The sequence below is a fragment of the Mauremys reevesii genome, linkage group 20 (assembly GCF_016161935.1).
Source record: "Mauremys reevesii isolate NIE-2019 linkage group 20, ASM1616193v1, whole genome shotgun sequence".
Taxonomy (NCBI): domain Eukaryota; kingdom Metazoa; phylum Chordata; order Testudines; family Geoemydidae; genus Mauremys; species Mauremys reevesii.
In genome coordinates this window covers 23369108-23386533 of record NC_052642.1, presented here as the reverse complement: position 1 = coordinate 23386533, position 17426 = coordinate 23369108, and the positions used below count along the sequence as shown (strand labels likewise).

At 55.6% G+C, this 17426-nt stretch overlaps 1 protein-coding gene across 6 annotated transcripts; it reads left to right on the top strand.

Moving 5' to 3' along the window:
- The first annotated feature begins 2576 nt into the window (after window positions 1–2576).
- On the top strand, window positions 2577–17424 carry NEK8 (NIMA related kinase 8). Of its 6 annotated transcripts, none has more exons than XM_039507399.1 (15): window positions 2577–2630; window positions 3969–4174; window positions 5235–5467; window positions 7558–7689; window positions 7898–8106; window positions 8658–8737; window positions 9312–9493; window positions 9766–9916; window positions 10732–10808; window positions 12069–12186; window positions 12478–12628; window positions 12941–13104; window positions 13344–13502; window positions 13773–13931; window positions 16206–17424. In XM_039507399.1, exons 1-15 carry the CDS (start codon window positions 2584–2586, stop codon window positions 16232–16234), a joined length of 2097 nt encoding a protein of 698 aa, XP_039363333.1. In that variant the 5' UTR covers window positions 2577–2583; the 3' UTR covers window positions 16235–17424. The 6 variants fall into 6 exon arrangements, with proteins under 6 accessions (XP_039363333.1, XP_039363337.1, XP_039363335.1 ...); XM_039507403.1 differs by having other exon boundaries at window positions 2593–2713; XM_039507401.1 differs by lacking the exon at window positions 2577–2630 and adding an exon at window positions 3410–3508.
- The last annotated feature ends 2 nt before the right edge of the window (window positions 17425–17426 follow it).

The window sequence follows — 17426 nt, the reverse complement described above, 5'->3', positions numbered from 1 at the left end:
GTGCAGCTGCCTACAAGGGGTGAGTGCTGCTGGGACTGCGGGTTCTGGATTCAGCTACCTACTGGGCCAAGCCCGCACCATGCCAGGCCAGGGACGGGGAGTTTGCCTGTCACGGCCCCATCCCTTGAGTGCCATCGGGATCTGGCATTTCCTGCCCACTAGGCCTGGCCCTGTCTGGGCAGGATTGTCCGTCTCTGAGAGGAGACACAGGTAGAGCCCAGACTGTTGGGACAGGGCGGCAGGCTGGCGTTTACACTGCTGCCTTTGTCTGTTGAACAAAGACACCCCCGCCCCCACCCAGCCATCAGCTGCTCCTTCCCTGACAGCAGCTAATCGCCCCAGAGGCACATGGCAATTAACTGAGATTAAAGGGACCTGGCAATTTACAGCCCTGGCTGCATTCAGAGGGTGACTGAGCCCAATAAAGAGCCATTTCATTAGTGAGGAAGGTGGGGCGAGGGTGGGTGGGTGTCACCCTGCCCTGAGCAGCCCTGCCCTGCTGGGAGAGCAGACAGGAATTCTCGCTAAATTACAGCTCCAGGGGCCGTCTTGGGGCACTGGCCGGCACTGGCAGGACGGCTCCAGCCCAGGGCTCTTCCGCAGGGGCTGGCAGATGGGAGCAGGAGCTCTGGCTGCCTCACTGTGTCCTGAACGCTCACTAGGTCCGGGGTCGTGGGCAGGGTGTCACTGACGGAGCACAAAGGCCTTTCTGGGCCTAGGTTGGGGTGGCAGCCAGTGACCCCACCGGGGGGGGGGCAGTTCCAGGTCCCAGTGAGTGGGGAGCCCAGTGCCAGGACCCGAGACCCAGGTAGCTTGAGGGAGGAGCTCAGCACCAGGCCTCAGTGACCCAGAGAGGGTGAGGGGGGCTGGGAAAGGTTAGGGCACTGCTCACAGTGGTACCCAGGCTCAGCAGCCCTGTGCCTGGCGATGAGCTGTGCTGCAAGCAAGCAGAGGGAGCATGCACGGGCCTGCAGTGTGGAGCATGGCTGGCTGGTCCCCTGCTCTTGGCTACAAAAGTCAGTTCCTAGAGAGAAGAGGCTGTGAGCTGCCAGAGGCACTTGCAGTTTAAAGCCGTCTCTCCATCAGCCTTAACCCATGGACATGGATACAGCAGGACGGGACCTCTGTAGCTGGGCTACGCCCTGGGGCATCAGATCCCATCTGCGTGGCAGCTTGGATGGGGTCATACCGCACACCGTCCCAACTCGACTGCAGTGCAGCTGGGGAGAACAAGTGCTGTGGGCGATTGGCAGCTCAGAGCAGCGAGAGGGCCGGGCAGGAGCGCCAGGGCAGCACGTAGACAGCTCCCAGTAACCTCAGCTTCCTGATTCAGCGTTTTGTCAATGATTTGCAGTGTCAGACAGAGCACAGGATTGGGTTAGGGTGGGTCCGAGGTTGTTTTAGGTCTCAGATGAGTCAGGCACCCCCTGGAAAAGGGCTGGGCTGAGGGATTGCACCACTCACTGATCTCACCTGCCCTCTGCAGGAATGGCAAATTGCTGAAGTTCCCAATGGGCTCATAACCCCCAGGGGGCCTTGGTGGTGCTGCCAGCCTCAGCCCCCACCAAACTAGGAGTCAGGCCCCAAAACTCAGGAGAGTGTGGGGGTCTCTCGGTGTTCACCTTGTGTCGGGTTCAGGGCACATGCTCACACTCCTCTGCGACCATGACAGCTCAAAACTTACTGGAAAAAAACAACAAACCCCTATGGGATTCTCATTAATCCCCTGACTCCAGGGGCTGGGGGCTCTAACAACACCCCCAAACCCGCAAGACTCGCCAGCCACTCCCCAGAGCTGGCAACGCCCACTGGCCAGGACCGGAGTGCCCGGAAACAAGCTGGCAAAGGGCAGGATCCCAGCACTGCACAGTGTTACCTGTTTTGAGATTTTAAAGCCAATCTCATGAGTTTTGGGGCCTGACTTGTGACTTTTGAACTGTTGGGGCTGACAGCACCTCCGCCGGGGGCATCGCTGCCTGAGCCCATCTTCCCCCAGCTCGGACACTGGGGCCATGGGGTGCCCTCCCTCGGAGCTGTGGGGCACCTTCCATGGGTGCTGGGAGCTGTGGGGTGCCCTTCCTAGGAGCTGTGGGGCATCTTCCCTGGGCGCTGGGGGCTGTGGGGCATCTTCTATGGGCGCTGGGAGCCATGGGGTGCCCTCCCTGGGAGCTGTGGGGCATCTTCCATGGGTGCTGAGGGCAGTGGGGCGCCTTCTTGGGCGCTGGGAGCCATGGGACACCCTCCCTGGATGCTGGGGGACATGGGGCACCCTCCCTGGGAGCTGGGGGACATGCTGTGGGGCACCTTCCATGGGCACTGGGAGCCGTGGGGTGCCCTCCCTGGGTCTCTCTAGTACCCTGGGGCCATTAGCACCCTCGTGGTGCCCCCGGGGCTCCCCACCCCGCTGCTGTGAGCGGCCACGGCTCTGCTGCCCCCCGCCCCCTGCAGCGATCCCGGGCGAGATCCGCAGCGAGGGGGTCCCAGTGCGGAGAACGCGGCGGAATGTTCCTCCGCGGCCGCCGTAGTGGAGCCCGGAAGTGTCTCCATGGAGATGGGGGAGCCGGGCCGGGGCTGGGGGGGGTGATGGAGAAGTACGAGCGGATCCGGGTGGTGGGGAGAGGAGCTTTTGGGTGAGACACCCCCTCCCGCGAGCCCGGGGGCGGCAGCGCTGCCACGTGGCATGTGGGGACGGGACACCCTGGGCTGAGCCCCGGTACATGATGATGCGGCAGCTTCCCCCGCACCCGGCGCAGCCAATCAGGGACCGGAAGACAGGAGGGAGCCCCCGGGGCAGACAGCGGAGCGCGGGGAGTGGGCTGGGGGCAGATAGGGGAGCGTGGGGGTGGGCTGGGGGCAGATAGGGAGCGCGGGGGTGGGCAGGGGCAGATAGGAGCGCGGGGCGTGGGCTGGGGCAGATGGGGAGCGGGGGGTGGGCTGGGGGCAGACAGCGGAGCGCGGGGGTGGGGTGGGGGCAGATAGGGAGCGCGGGGGTGGGCTGGAGGGCAGGAGCGGAGCGCGAGGGGTGGGCTGGGGGCAGATCGCGGAGCGCGGGGGTGGGCTGGGGGCAGGGAGCGGAGCGCGGGGTGGGCTGGGGGCAGATAGGAGCGCGGGGTGGGCTGGGGCAGGTAGCGGAGCACAGGGGATGGGCTGGGGCAGATAGGGAGCGTGGGGTGGGCTGGGGGCAGGTAGCGGAGCGAGGGGATGGGCTGGGGGCAGATAGGGAGCGCGGGGGGTGGGCTGGGGCAGGTAGTGGAGCGCGGGGGGATGGGCTGGGGGCAGATAGGGGAGCGTGGGGGGTGGGCTGGGGGGCAGGTAGCGGAGCGCGGGGGTGGGCTGGGGGCAGATAGCGGAGCGCGAGGGATGGGCTGGGGGCAGATAGGGGAGCGTGGGGGGGTGGGCTGGGGGCAGATAACAGACCATGGTCTGCTAGGTCTAGTGGGAGGCCTGTGTTTCTCACTGATAAAGCTCCTGGGGCCAGATGTCTAGAGCCGAGCATCTTAGTCCAAAGGTACTGGGGATGCGTAACTGGAGCAGAGCTCCCAGTTAGCGTCTTCATAATACTCTGCATCGCTAACTCAGTGCACTGCCTCCGGAGAGGTGGGGAATCACTATTATTACCATTTTACTGGTGAGGAAACTGGGACCAGGTGTGACTTGCTTAGGTGCACGCAGGAGGACAGTGTCATGGTTGGGGAAGGAGCCCTGGAGTTCTGTGCTCTAAACACTCCATTTATTTCCTCTTGTAGTTTGGGGGAGGAGTGGAAGTGAAATGGTTCCTGTGTTGCTTGTGTCTCTTGGTTTTTGGACACATGCATTTGGAAAACATCTGGTGCTGTTTTCCACTTCACATCACTCGTTCTGGCTCTAGGCCTGGTCACCCCTTTCCTTGTTTAGCTACTTCCCATCCCATTTCTTGCATGGCTGGTCTCCCCTTTAATGCAAACTGTCCTTGCTTTGTGCTATTACAGAATAGTGCACCTCTGTCTGCGCAAGGCTGACCAGAAGCTAGTGATCATTAAACAGATCCCTGTGGAGCAGATGACGAAGGACGAGCGGCTGGCGGCACAGAATGAGTGCCAGGTGCTGAAGCTCCTGAATCACCCCAACATCATCGAATATTACGAGAACTTCCTGGAAGACAAGGCTCTTATGATTGCTATGGAGTATGCACCAGGTGGGACACTGGCTAGGAAGGGCATGGGCTGGGGATAGAGCTGCTTGGTACAAGGCATCCATAAAAGCAGGAGGTTGTGTGCTCTGAAGGTGAGGAGAATCCAGCAATGTCCCTGGTACTTGAGACAGGCCTGACTTTTGTTTGGCAAGGCTGTTTCCCTTGGAAGAGGTGCTCACTCTTGTCCTTTGTCACCTATTTCCTTATCTGTAGCATATCCCATGTAAGGCTGCTGTGGAAATGGTTTGGAGGTCCCCAGGATAACATACGCTTGTTGTTCAAAGGGACCGTCACCTGGCCACGTTGAAAATCCTATTATTTGAAAACGTTGTAAAATACGTTTGCATTATTAGCATTGCTAGCGCTTATCCCAGCGGAAAGGGTTTTAAAAATATCTTTGTCATCACTGATCTGTGTGTTCCCTTCTACTCTTCACTCGGGGGTTCTGTCCGTTTCCCTTCTGTTTGTTGTCTGCTTCCCTTTTGGGCAGCAGTGTTGGAGTGGCAGAGCTGCCTGGAGCAGTGTCAATTCAAATAAACACAAGATTTGCCTTGCCATTTGGAATCAAGAAAACATTTACCTTAGGGTCTGTAAAACTGCTTCATACAAAACCTGAATTCTGGGCTTGCATTACATGACATGGCCCCTTTAAGTAGCATGTGGGTACTTTAACAAGGGGAATTTCCCTATGCAGAACAGGCTTATCTTGTTCTCCCTTTGACATTTGCTTCCTCACAGTGCTCTGATATGTATGGTTTTAGCATTTCTTTTGCCTGCTGAGCCCTGGAGGCAGCACTGCCATTGACAGTGTGGTGCTAACATTAACCCCTCTGCTGCTGGTCCTGCATCCCATGTGCTGTGCTGCTATTGTTCTCTTTACATTCAGAGAATGCTGGTATGCTCCATTGGTGCATTCTATGACTTTGGACATCCTTGGCTCATTCAGCAGCAATTGTGTAGTTAAGATACTGTGACTCAGTTCCATTACTTTTGGTTAAGATTATGCCAGCCCTGGTAAACTTCCTTTGCTGATGGCCCTTCTGCCCTTTGCCATCCATCCCAGGTGGCACCTTGGCAGAGTTTATTCATAAACGTTGCAACTCCCTGTTGGACGAAGACACCATCCTGCACTTTTTTGTGCAGATCCTACTGGCCCTTCATCATGTTCACACCAAACAGATCCTCCACCGGGACTTAAAGACTCAGAACATTCTGTTGGACAAGCACCGCATGATTGTCAAGATTGGAGACTTTGGCATCTCCAAAATCTTGAGCAGCAAGAGCAAAGCCTACACGGTGCGTATCTGCCGAGGTCTGGGGGAAGTTCTTTCCATCTGATCTGATCTGTTCTGTTTCTGTGCCTCCATGTGAGGAGAGTGGGCCTGAGATTGGGTCTGAGATTGGGTTGCATCAGCGAATGTGATTTAGATTTTGACAAGTCAGTAAATAATCAATATTACTGGCTGCTAATCTTTCCGCTCTATGGGTGTCTAACTCCGGTTAGCTCACTGATGTTAGGGTAGCAGTGAAGACACAAAAACAACAAGGAGTCCGGTGGCACCTTAAAGGCTAACAGATTTATTTGGGCATAAGCTTTTGTGGGTAAAAAACCTCACTTCTTCAGATGCATGGATGAAAGTTACATGTGCTATAATGTACAGTTATACATTATATACTGACACATGAAGAAAAGGGAGTTACCCCACCAGTGGAGAACCCGTGTTGACAAGGCCAATTCAATCAGGGTGTGTGTAGTTCACTCCCAATAATAGATGAGGAGGTGTCAATTCCAGGAGAGGCCTGCATCTGTAACTTTCACTCCATGCATCTGAAGAAGTGGTTTTTTAACCCACGAAAGCTTATGCCCAAATAAATCTGTTAGTTTTTAAGGTGACACCGGACTGCTTGTTGTTTTTGTGGATACAGACTAACACGGCTACGCCCTGATACTTGACACGAGTGAAGACACAGCAACTCCGCTTTTAACACAGGCTAGTAGTTGGAGTTCAACCCCAGGCGGCTCTACAGGCTTTAACTCGAGCTGTTAACCCAAGTTAAAAGCTGAGTGGGTGCGTGGTCACTGTTACTTTAACCCAAAGTAAGAACAGATCTTGTGCAGCGTAGAGATACCCTTAATCTCCCTTGATAGCCTGCCTTGCCGCAGTCATGAACATGATTCTGTCAGTTCCTATCTCTCTCATTTCCATAGTGTCTGAATGCCTTCCAATAGTGCTTTAAAACAACTGTCACATGTGGCTTGTTCTTGCTCTCCTCCTTGTCCCCAGGGGAGTGTTGTGTGTGGTGTGGATTGGTTCATTTTGGTAGGGCTTTGTTGTTGGTTGTTGTTTTTTATTTAAAAATATCCCTGCTGCTGTGTGTTTGTGCTGGAGAAGGCTGGTTGGAGGCAGGTGCCTGGCACTTGCAGCGGGAGGGAATGGGGGGTGTTGGGATGATCCGTAGTTCCTGGGGAGGTTTGTTCCACAGTCTGGTACTGGCCTTGTGGAAGTTCTTCCTCCTGCACAGACCAGCTTTGCCCTTGGGGTAAAAAGTCGCACTGTTCCAGAGGGTTGGAGTCATTGACTACAGTCCTCATCCTGAAACTTTAGGCTCCTAGATATGTTGGGTCCAAGCCACTGAGCACCTTGAAGATATGGACTGAGTTCTTGTACTTGACTCTTAAGCTACAGAAAGGCAGCGCAGAGGGTGGTGGACAGGCCTGCCGAGCTCATGATGGCCTGTGGTGCTGAGGAGACTCACTGTGGCATCCTGTACTAGCTGGAGTTTCCTGAGGCCTGTTGCCTTTGTGCCCAGGTGCATTGCATTGCTGTAGTCCAGATGAGATGTGACAGAGTCTTGGATAACCAAGGTTCTGTCCCAGTCCAGCAGGCTGGGATGGAGTCTCCTAGCCAACCAGAGATGGTAGAAAGTGCTGCTATGTAAGAAGTTAGCACCAGAGAGCCTCTTCTGGGACCGGGCTGATATGACACACATGCTTGGTGGCTGAATGTCCTGTCTTTTCTTTTTTAATCTTCTCTCTGCCTGATACCTCAGTTTCTTTCCCCATCTAACCTGATCTGGTTGGCATCACTAGGTGATCTGAGCCCCTCAGTTGGCTAGGAGTCCACATTGGAGCGAAGTGCTGAATGGGAGAGGGAGCCATGCTCTACTAGTGTCAGAAACGGTAAATCCTCCAGCAATTTTATCATGGGAAGATCATCGGCCAGTAATCAGTAGCAGGGAAACTAATGCCCCTCCCAGTTCACCTAGAACTCTGGCTCCTTTGTGCTGTAGTCAAGTCATTTTTGTAATGAGTGTTGATCTTTAGCTCTCCTTGCCACGGTTCTGGACTCGGAGTGCCATCACGCATCTGTGCCTCTTTCTCTTAGGTTGTGGGGACTCCGTGCTACATCTCCCCAGAGCTGTGTGAAGGGAAACCCTACAACCAGAAGAGCGATATCTGGGCGCTGGGCTGTGTGCTCTACGAACTTGCCAGTCTCAAGAGAGCCTTTGAAGCTGCAGTAAGGCTGGGGCCTGGGGTTTTCCTAAAGCAGAGACGTGAATTCCAGAAACACGTCCACATTGGGTTGTGCCTGCTGCATTCCCACGGAGCCTGCAGTGCTCTTCTCTAAGACCTTGCATTGTTCCTGATGTTTCCTGCCCCTCTGCCCATGCAGCAGCCAGGGTTCTGCTAACCATGTGTGTCTATCTTCCTTCCATATTCTCCAGAACCTGCCCGCCTTGGTGCTAAAGATCATGAGTGGGACATTTGCTCCCATCTCAGACCGATACAGCCCAGACCTGCGCCAGCTCATCCTGAGCATGCTCAACCTGGACCCTTCCAAACGGCCCCAGCTGAATGAGATCATGGCCCAGGCCATCTGCATCAGGCCACTTCTGAACCTTTACACTGATGTGGGCAGTGTCAAAATGAGAAGGCAAGTGGTGCTGCTGCGCTCATCTCTCTGGGGCCTAGCAAGGGGGGAGTGGGGCTGGAGAGGCTGCCACAGCTCCCAGGAGGTCTCTGAGAGGGTCAGTTCTTTACTTGGTTGGAGCTGGGAAGGGACACTGACCAGCTAGGGATCTCAGCTGTGCTTGTGGGACGTGCATACAGACTAACAGGACCCAGCACTGGTGCTGCTGTGCAGCCCGGGGGCTCAGGAGAGAGTGCATTGCTGAGGGGTGTCACTGGGAGGACAGGTTCACCTCCGGTCTCAGGAGCTTGCTGAATGGTGTTGCACTTGCTCGCTCACCCTTACCCTAGGGCCAGCATGACCTCACACAGGACATGGTGCCGTCAGAGAGCCAGCCGGCCGGTCTTAAAGAACTGTCCCCAGGAAACTCTGCCCTGACTGTACCTGCACCAGGCCATGCTCAGCACTTCACTCTGCCCTAATGATAAAGCTTCCCGCTCCTCTGTGAGCCCAGTGCTAATGCTGGCCAGGCTGCCTGAGTGAACAGTCAGAAGTTGTGCATTTCGGTTTGACAGGCCTGAGAAGCCATTAGCTACAGTGCCACCAGTGACCCACACCAGAGCGGGAGGAAGAGTGACAAGCGCCAGGCCCAGGGGTAAGGCCGGGCACAGTGTATTCAGCAGAACTTCATTTTAAAGGCGAATCCTTTGTACTGACCATCAGTGGCATCCTCTGCCAGATGAAACTCAGGCACGTCACACCCTAAATCCCCTTCCTCGGAGAACCTGTACTCCAGCCCCAGGCAGGTGGGGCTCAGCGGCTATTCTCGATCAGCCCCTTCAGAGGCTTTCCTGCCCTTGTTGTCTGGAGCCTGAGTTCCCCTGCGCTGCAGCACACCCAGGCTGGGAATTGAGGGTCCCTGGGTGATGACTAGCTAGAGCTGTAGCACCCCATCTACCCTCTGGAAATTCTAGAGTAGAAGGCTACTTTCCCCTCCTGCTGCTGGCATCGCCCTGGCCAGCTGCTGTGAGCAGCCTTCCCTGCAGCCCGGTGAGCCTCAGACAGAGGTTCCAGGCCCTGTTCTTGCTAGCTGATTTAGCCCCTCTGTCTAACTGGGGGTTGTCCTCCACTGCGGGTGGGCATCTGGATAGTATGGCTAGGGTCACTTGCTTGCCCGGGAGGGCTGGGGGTGGCAAGCTGGGGTGATGGTATTTCATTTGGACTCCTAGGAGTTCGAGTTCGCTCAGCCAGGACTGGAATCCCACCTCCCCTGTCTTCCATCTACACCTGGGGCAGCGGAATCACCGCCCCCCTCCGCCTGCCCATGCTCAACACAGAAGTGGTGCAGGTTTCTGCAGGGAGAACCCAGAAGGCCGGCATCACTAAATCAGGGAGGCTCATCATGTGGGAGGTGAGCAGTGGTGAGCAGGTGGCAGCCAAGGGCAATAAGCCACTGTCGGCAAACGGGCTTGGGCAGAGGGTCTCGGAGGAGGAGTGCAGCTGCTTCCAGACATGCCATGGCCCCACATCCCCCCCCAGTGAGCAGGCGAATCCCTGGCTGCTCCTGGTCACCACTGAGGCTGCAGGAGGTGGGGGTGGCCTTATTGCCCCTAACTTGTTCTTTTCACCCAAGCCCAGCTGCAAGCGAAGTGCATTTCAGAACCTTTGGCTTCTCCCTGCCAGGCTTCCCCAGTGGGTGCCGCTGGAGGCCCCTCCCTCCCAGGGGCCACAGAGCAGCTCCAGCCTCAGTTTGTGTCCCGCTTCCTGGAAGGCCAGTCCGGAGTGACTATCAAACATGTGTCCTGTGGTGACCTCTTCACAACCTGCTTGACAGGTATGGACGTGAGCTGTGCCGCCCCCCTGCACGGATGGGATGGTGCAGCTGCTGACGGGGCATGCCCAGCAGGGCTCTAGTCCCAAAGTCCATGTGGCAGAGAGCCCTTCCCAATTTCAGTGAGTCTTTGTGAGCCCCCTGCAGGGCCAGGTGTCCTCAGCAGCACCTGGGGAGAGGGTCTGAAAACTCTATGAAAGCATCTTCGAAGCTGCTTTTGGTCTGAGCTGCCTGGCTGAGTGACATCAGCGTGGAATGTGCACTGTTTGCACAGTGAGCTGCTTCTGATGGCCCCTGGGGAGCCGGGTGTGTTTGCAGTTCTGCTGGGGATCAGGGGAATAAGTGACAGATTTGCAACTGGCAAACTTCAAATGTGTGTGTTTGTCCTATCTCTGACCACGCTTCCTGCTGCCCCTGGGCTGGGTGGCTGGTAAATGAAGGGCTCTGTGTGTTTAACACCTCTCCAGACTGTTGAATGAGAAGCTCCTGCGTACACAGCTGGAATAATGTTATCTCAGTGCTTTGCCCATCATCCCCTGTTTGTGTTAGTTCTTGTAGGGTGACTTGTCCCAGCACATTTATGGCTTCTTCGCTCAAGAATCCTGAGCCCCATCCAAACCTAACCCTCTGCAGTATCCCCCTAGCAGCTAGCCCAAGGCATCCGTGTGGGATTTGCAGTGTCTGCCAGCCAGCGCGGGCTCCCCAGGGACGCTGGGACTGCTTGGATGCTGTGGTCTGTGGCCTAGCTAGTCCCCAGGCTGTGTGGACCCATGGCGTGTCGTGAGTGGCTGTAACAGGGCTTTATTTTGCTTTTCCAGACAGGGGGATAATCATGACTTTTGGCAGTGGCAGTAATGGTTGTTTGGGGCATGGAAACTTCACGGATGTAACACAGGTTTGTAGCGTAAGGAGCTGGGGACACCGATAAATACGGACTGTGTCGTGTGCCCAGCTTCTCCCAGGCCCTGAGCGGACTTGCAGCAGTCCTGCTGTGTGCATCCAAATGACGCTGGCGGGCTCTGGAACCGGATGCTTTCCCTTCCCTCCCCCAGCTCTGTTCTGCTGCTATTCATCCTGCTTCTCCCTCCCCATTTGCACAAAGATGTCTTTAAATGAGGGGTTGCAACATGCCGAGTGAAGTCGAGAGCTGCCTTGTGGTTGCTGTTGGCTGGGTCCCAGACTCTGCCGCTGCCTCCAATCACACACCTGGCTGTTTCAGTCTCAGCCCTGCAGCTGCTGCGGGTCACTGGGAAACTTGTTTTTCAATAGAGCCAGTGTTCAAAGGAGAGCCACGCGTCCCTGATTGGGACAAAGCGCTGGAGCTGTAAAGGCACTCTCCTTTCCCCCTCCCCTCTCTGGGCTGTTTCCCAGCCCACCCTGGCGGGCTGGTGGCGATAGCATGTGAAATCCAGCCAGGGATGAGGGTTTGGGCCTGTTTGTCTCTTTGCTCCCTTGCGCTGCTTCGTTGGGTGTTACCCTCTGGCTTCTGCTTGAGAGCTGCGCACACCTCCCATTTGCTGCTGTGGAGGAGCGTAGATTGGTGGCTGCAACCATATCTAAGCAAATGGTGCTTTTCCCTGAGAAGATTGAGGAGGATGAGGCCCATGGGAGGGATGTGTTAGATCTGCCCTATCACAGCAGGGGAAAAACAAGGTGAGAAGATAAATGGGGAATTTCCACCCATCTGCCTCATGGGAGAGTTAGTTAGTGGTTTCCGTGCAGTGCCCTGAGTGTGGATCTTTCCGGTGAAACATTATAACCCCGTTTTGCCTGCTTTGCATGGGCTTTTGTCGCAAGGGTAGAGCTTTGCCCTGCTGCCTTTGGCATAACGTTTCTCCTCCCCAAACTGTTGTGCTAGTTGGTTGTCTGGCAGCTGTCGTTTACCCAAGAGGTGGCTGCATTTTCTTTTGTGCTGTATATACATAGTTTGTAAAGCACCTTTAAGATCCCTTGGGACAAAAGGTACTATGGAATGTAATATTGTTCATATGGGGTAAAACCTGGGATTGGAACTAGAAAATCCATGGAGCTCTGCTACCTTGCCTTGCCATTCTGCAGCGCCCACCGGGCAGGCAGATCTGCTGTAGTAAGGTGTCAGTCAGAGAGCTGACAGGGAAAGGGCATAGCTGACTAATGCTGTTCTTTTCTCTACCAGCCTAAGATCGTGGAGGCGCTGCTGGGCTACGAGATTGTGCAGGTGGCATGTGGTGCGTCTCATGTGCTGGCCATTTCCAATGAAGGGGAAGTGTTTGCCTGGGGCAGAGGGGACAATGGTAAGGGGATTTTAGCTGCCACTGCTTAGCATGATCGGGGTAATTTTCCTCCCTACTGATCTCCCTGTGTGCACTTTTTGGAAGGCAACTGTTGTGCGAAACTGACTGGGGTTGGAGCACCCAGCAGTTCCCCACAGCCAGGGTGCTTGCCCCCTACACACAGTGCCCCCTGCTGGATGTGTCCCGCATCCAGGCCCCTGCAGTCACCCCTCTAGATATTGTTACTCGGGGAAATGCCTTTGGTTTGTATTTTGACACGCACAGTCTCTTTAAACGATTTCTTTTGCCCAGGTCGGCTTGGGCTGGGAACTCTGGATTCCCATAATTCTCCCCAGCAGGTAGCTCTTCCGCCTGAGCACGAGGCTCAGAAAGTCCTTTGTGGTATTGACTCCTCCATGGTCCTGACGGTGAAGAACCAGATTCTTGCTTGTGGGAGCAACAGGTAAGAAAAGAGGGATGTTTCCCTGCCTTCTGGACCAGAGGTGTCTCCATAGCAGATCAGCCCAGGGCCCATCTAACCCAGTGTCCTGTCTCCAGCGGCGCAAGAAGCTCAGTAATGGGTATCTCTCTGGAGCTGCAGACAGCTCTGGTGTAGAGCAAGAATGTGCCCTGGATCACAGTAATGGTACGTTTCTCAGCATCCCTTGGCTTCAGTGCAGCTAGCCCGGGATGGCTTTGGCCCAAGGCATCCTGGAGAAGTTCCATCTACAATCTGTGATGTTTGCTCAGCCCCGGGACTGCTCTCCTCATGCAGGTTTAACAAGCTGGGCCTGGATAAGATTGCGGAGGAGGCAGAGCCGTCCCTGGGGGATCAGGTGGAAGAAGCTCCCACTTTCACGTGTGTCCAGTCAGGGCCCTTAAATCAAGAGCCAGTGGTGTGTGCAGATGTTGGAACAGCCCATTCGGCTGCAGTCACAGGTGAGGAGGTGGCCCTTGGAAACCTGCGCTGGGAGGGGTAGTGTGGGGGGACACTGGCCCCCGCGCCATGCGGTTTGGGTTTCAGACAGCGAGTCGGCCTGGGAACCTTTGGGGCTGTGAGGGCAGCGTGCTCAGCGCTGTGAAACACGCTGGAATACTGGCCTCTTCTGGTGCCATCTCGCTGCTTTCTGACCAGGCGAGTGTCGCTGACTTCTCATTTCTGTCTTCCCCATTGACAGCTTCTGGCCAGTGTTACACCTTTGGCAGCAACCAACACGGGCAGCTTGGCACCAGCACTTGCCGTACCAGCCGTGTGCCCTACCTGGTTGTGGGACTCCAAGCGATTAAGGTCACCATGGTGGCTTGTGGCGATGCCTTCACTGTGGCCATTGGAGCAGGTGAGATTGAAGCCCTGGTGTCCTGTTCTGCAGCAGTCCCTGGCTTTCTTGAGCTGTTAGCTAAGGAGTTAGTGCTGCTGGTGAGTTAAGCCTTGCTCTGCTCCAGACTGCAGGCCCACCGTGCTTCGTATGGCCACTCTGAGAGAGGCATGGGGGGTACGCTTGTTCGGCTCGGCAGGGCACTCTGCTCCGTAACTTGAGACAGGAGGGTCAGCAGAGCTCGTGGTCAGTCTGGGAGAAAGCATCTGTAGCCAAATGTCTCTTTTCCAGAGGGAGAGGTGTACACCTGGGGGAAAGGAGCCCGCGGGCGCTTGGGAAGGAAGGATGAGGAGACCAGGACTCCCAGGCCTGTGCAGCTGGAGGAGACCCACCCCTACCTGGTGACCTCTGTTGCCTGCTGCCATGGGAACACACTGCTGGCAGTAAAACGTGAGTATAGGGTTCTTCGCCACGCTCAGGGGACTTTAAACTGAGGCCCTGCCTGGCGCCTAGAGGGGTCATCCCCAGCAGCGCGGTGGGGGCAGAGATTGGGGGCCCCCGCTGCCCTCTGATCTCTGCAGCTCTCCTTGCTAATGATGCTGTGTGATTTGGGGGACACTAATGCTCTATTGCTCGTTCCGTGCCTGCTGGGCCACAGATCCTTGGGACGCTCTGCCTGCCGTGGCATCGTTTTGACTTGCCTCTGGACTAAGCCCCTCCAGATTTTGCCACTCTGGGATTTCCTTTGGGGGAAGCGGGGTGCTGCCATGTCTGCTGCCGCCCAGGTCCCTGGCTGGCTGAGCTGTTCCATTGCTCTTCCTTAAGCCAAATGCGAATAACCAGGGAATCCAACACCTTTGCAATCTGGATTTACTCCTCTACAGTGAACCCTGGCCCCACAGAGCTCCGGAGCAGCCCCCACTGCAATGGGTCCCTGCTCAGCCCCGTCAGTCCGGACGTCCTGTACCAAGTGTTTAGAGTGTCTGCGCTTTGGGGATTGGTCACAGGCTGGAGACCTCTTCCCGAGCTGGGAGTGCTGCATGCAGCACTCTCTGGAGTCACTGAGCACTGCTCCATACATCAGCTAGTGGAAGGAGGGGGAGCACATGAGCTCCTGAGTGGTGCAGAGCCCACTCCCCACTGGTTGGAGCACCTCTGCAGGCCCCCCGTTGGTTACCAGCTGGGTGGGTTCTGGAATCCATGGTGAGCCCCAGGCAAAGCACAAAATCCATCTCTCATTGTGTGCTACACCCCTTTGCCACTGTAGTGATATTGAGCCAACCCAGCAAAGCAAAGAGCAGTGGGGAAGGAGGAGCCCCTTGGATTCCTAATGCCCTCCTGCTATGCTGGTTAGGGGAAGCCTGCAGGGAGCTGCCGTGTTTATGGAGCCAAAGCATTTCCCAAGCCAGCTGCTTTCAGAGCAATTGAAGTTGCCTAAATAGAAACTGAGATTTGAGGCATCGTTTTGGCTCCTGGATCGTCTCTGTGGTTTGATAAAAATAGCAACGGCCTGTGGCTTCTCGTCCCTCGGTCTGAAGGAAGCATCATTACGTGGTTCAAGTAAGCCCACAGTCGGACCTGCCCTTCCTGTGCCAGGGAACGTGAAGGGAGCCTGGGTCAGTGTGGACTGTGGCTTTTCCCTTTCCCTGTCCCCTGCTAGCGGGCTAATTGTCCGCAGCAGGGAGGAGCTTCTAGTTCCCTCACACGCCACTGGGCACCTTGATTAAGCTATAGAAAACAGTCTTGTATCTGTATCGATCCAGCCTAGGTCCTTATCTGCCCCCCTACTCCCAGTCCCATCTGAGCGCCTCACAGTCTTTTCCTGATTTATCGTTGAACCCAAATGCATAACAGCAAAACAGCGCCCAGCCCTGCCCTGCTCCGTGGGCACCGAGTGCAGGTAGCATGGAAAGCCCACGGAATGGGGCGGTTTGAACTGTCGGGTTGGAAAGCTTTTCCCAGAAGAGAGAACCTGTCTGAACCTTCTGCTTGTGGTATAGCCCTAGTCCCCCGACGCGGGGCGTGCGAAAGGCCCATCACTAACAAGCACCTCTGTGCTGAGGAGACAGTGGTTCCTTACTGCCCCAACTTGTCATTCTCTCTTGGTCACCATTCAGTACAATTTCTTCCCAGCATTTGGCATCTGCTCCCTGGCTGCAATTGCCTGGGACTGGACTAGTACCTGCGACCCGCTTTGCTGTGAGCTCTGTACTGCAACCTGCTGCGCACTCCAGTCAGACCTCAGCAGTGCAAACCTCTGGGCCGAAGCAACCCCAGTCAGGAAGGGACCACTAATGAATTAACAATGAGAAGTGGGAGCCTGTCCAGCGGCACAGAACTCCTTTGGAGAGAGTCTCTCTTCCCCTTCGGGGCTAACCCAGTGGGGGGAGAAAGAGGGGCACAGATCTCAAGGAGTCACTGTTTCTTTACCCCCCAGAAGACCCTTTAGAATCAACATGAAGACAAAGGGCCTCTGTTAATCCTTTAGCACCAGTGCACATGGCAGTTGTGATGCCAGCCCCACACCCTCTGCTCTGTGTACTAATGAGGCCTCACAGTGGCTTCCCGGGGCAGCAAGAAAGTTGGGCTACTGAACCACAAAGCCTGTCAGCCTGATTGTTGGCTTGGTAGCCACAGGAGGCTGCTGATTTTAGCCCCCTGGTGGAGTGCTCCATCGGACACTTTGCCTGTGTTTATCCCTGGTTTCTGCCCTTTGTGTTTCAGCTGCAGGGGAAGAGTCGGGCCCCCAGTGAGGAACGGGCTGAGAGGAGTGAACTGCACCGCCTCCGTATGGACATAGCCAGCTTCCTTCTGATCTCCTGACCTGCATGGCGCGCATATCCTCTCCTGCCTGCCTCCATCTTACTCAGGCCTGGAGGACGGGGCTCTGGAGTGCGCTGGTGCTTGCCAGGAGCCGGAGAACACCTAATCGAGAGAGAATGGAATGCACAGAACTGAGGCCCTTATCTTTAATACAGAGATGTCAAGCCACTCAGACCAACAGGGGTCACTGCATGCTGGAACCTGAAGCCTCCCCCGGGACATTGCCCCATGGAGCAGCGCCTGCTGGGACAGGCCACATCTCTCCATCAATGATGAAGGGTGATCACGACCTGTCTTGTATTCAGCGGGCTCCACTCAAGTGATTTTACTGTGGCATTGCATATGTGATTGCCACCAGCAAGAAGGGGCTCGGTTTATTTTCACACTTCCGTGAAAACTGACTGTGGTTACAAAGCGTGGGCTGGCAGCTTGGTGTCAGAGGGAGCTGTCAGCGTGTGTACCGGAACGTCTGGTGTTATGGCCCCAGGCACTGTGAGGGGTGACTAAGTGCAAAACTCTTCTCCTCAGAGTCTATTTATTCCTGAAGAATGTTTGGCCCAGTTGTTGACCGAGTTCATTGCATTTTCAAGCGACCAAAGTTCTGGGGCCATGACCCACTTGGCCCTTCGCCAGCCACCAGAACCAACGAGAACAGTGATCTCGTGGGTAGGCGGCTTGGCCCTGGGCTTTTCTTCCCAAGTGCCTGCTTTAACTCTCCGATCACAGCTTGACTTGGGTCCTTCAACTCTTAGTTCTGGATGCCCCGGCTAAGGTTTGTTCTCAGGTCTCTAAAGCCTGCTAGTGACCAGTTCATTGTCCAACAGCCTAGACCTCTGCAACTGAAACTCACCAGTATCACGGCAAGCAGCTGTGAGTAACTGGAGGTCTAGCCCCGATCTGACCAGGAGGAAGGAGGCGGCCCTCCCCAGGGGTCTTCCTGCCAGAAACTGGAGTTCTCTTTCGATGTAACCAGAAGGATCATTCCCATTTTTACTGACACCAGACTCTGGGCCATTTGCTGAAGAGCCTTTGTCTCTGATCTATCTTGGCAGGCCTCCTTTTCACTCTGCTAGGACACACTTGCCAGTCAGTTGTGTATAAAGGCTGTGCTTTCACTCGCTG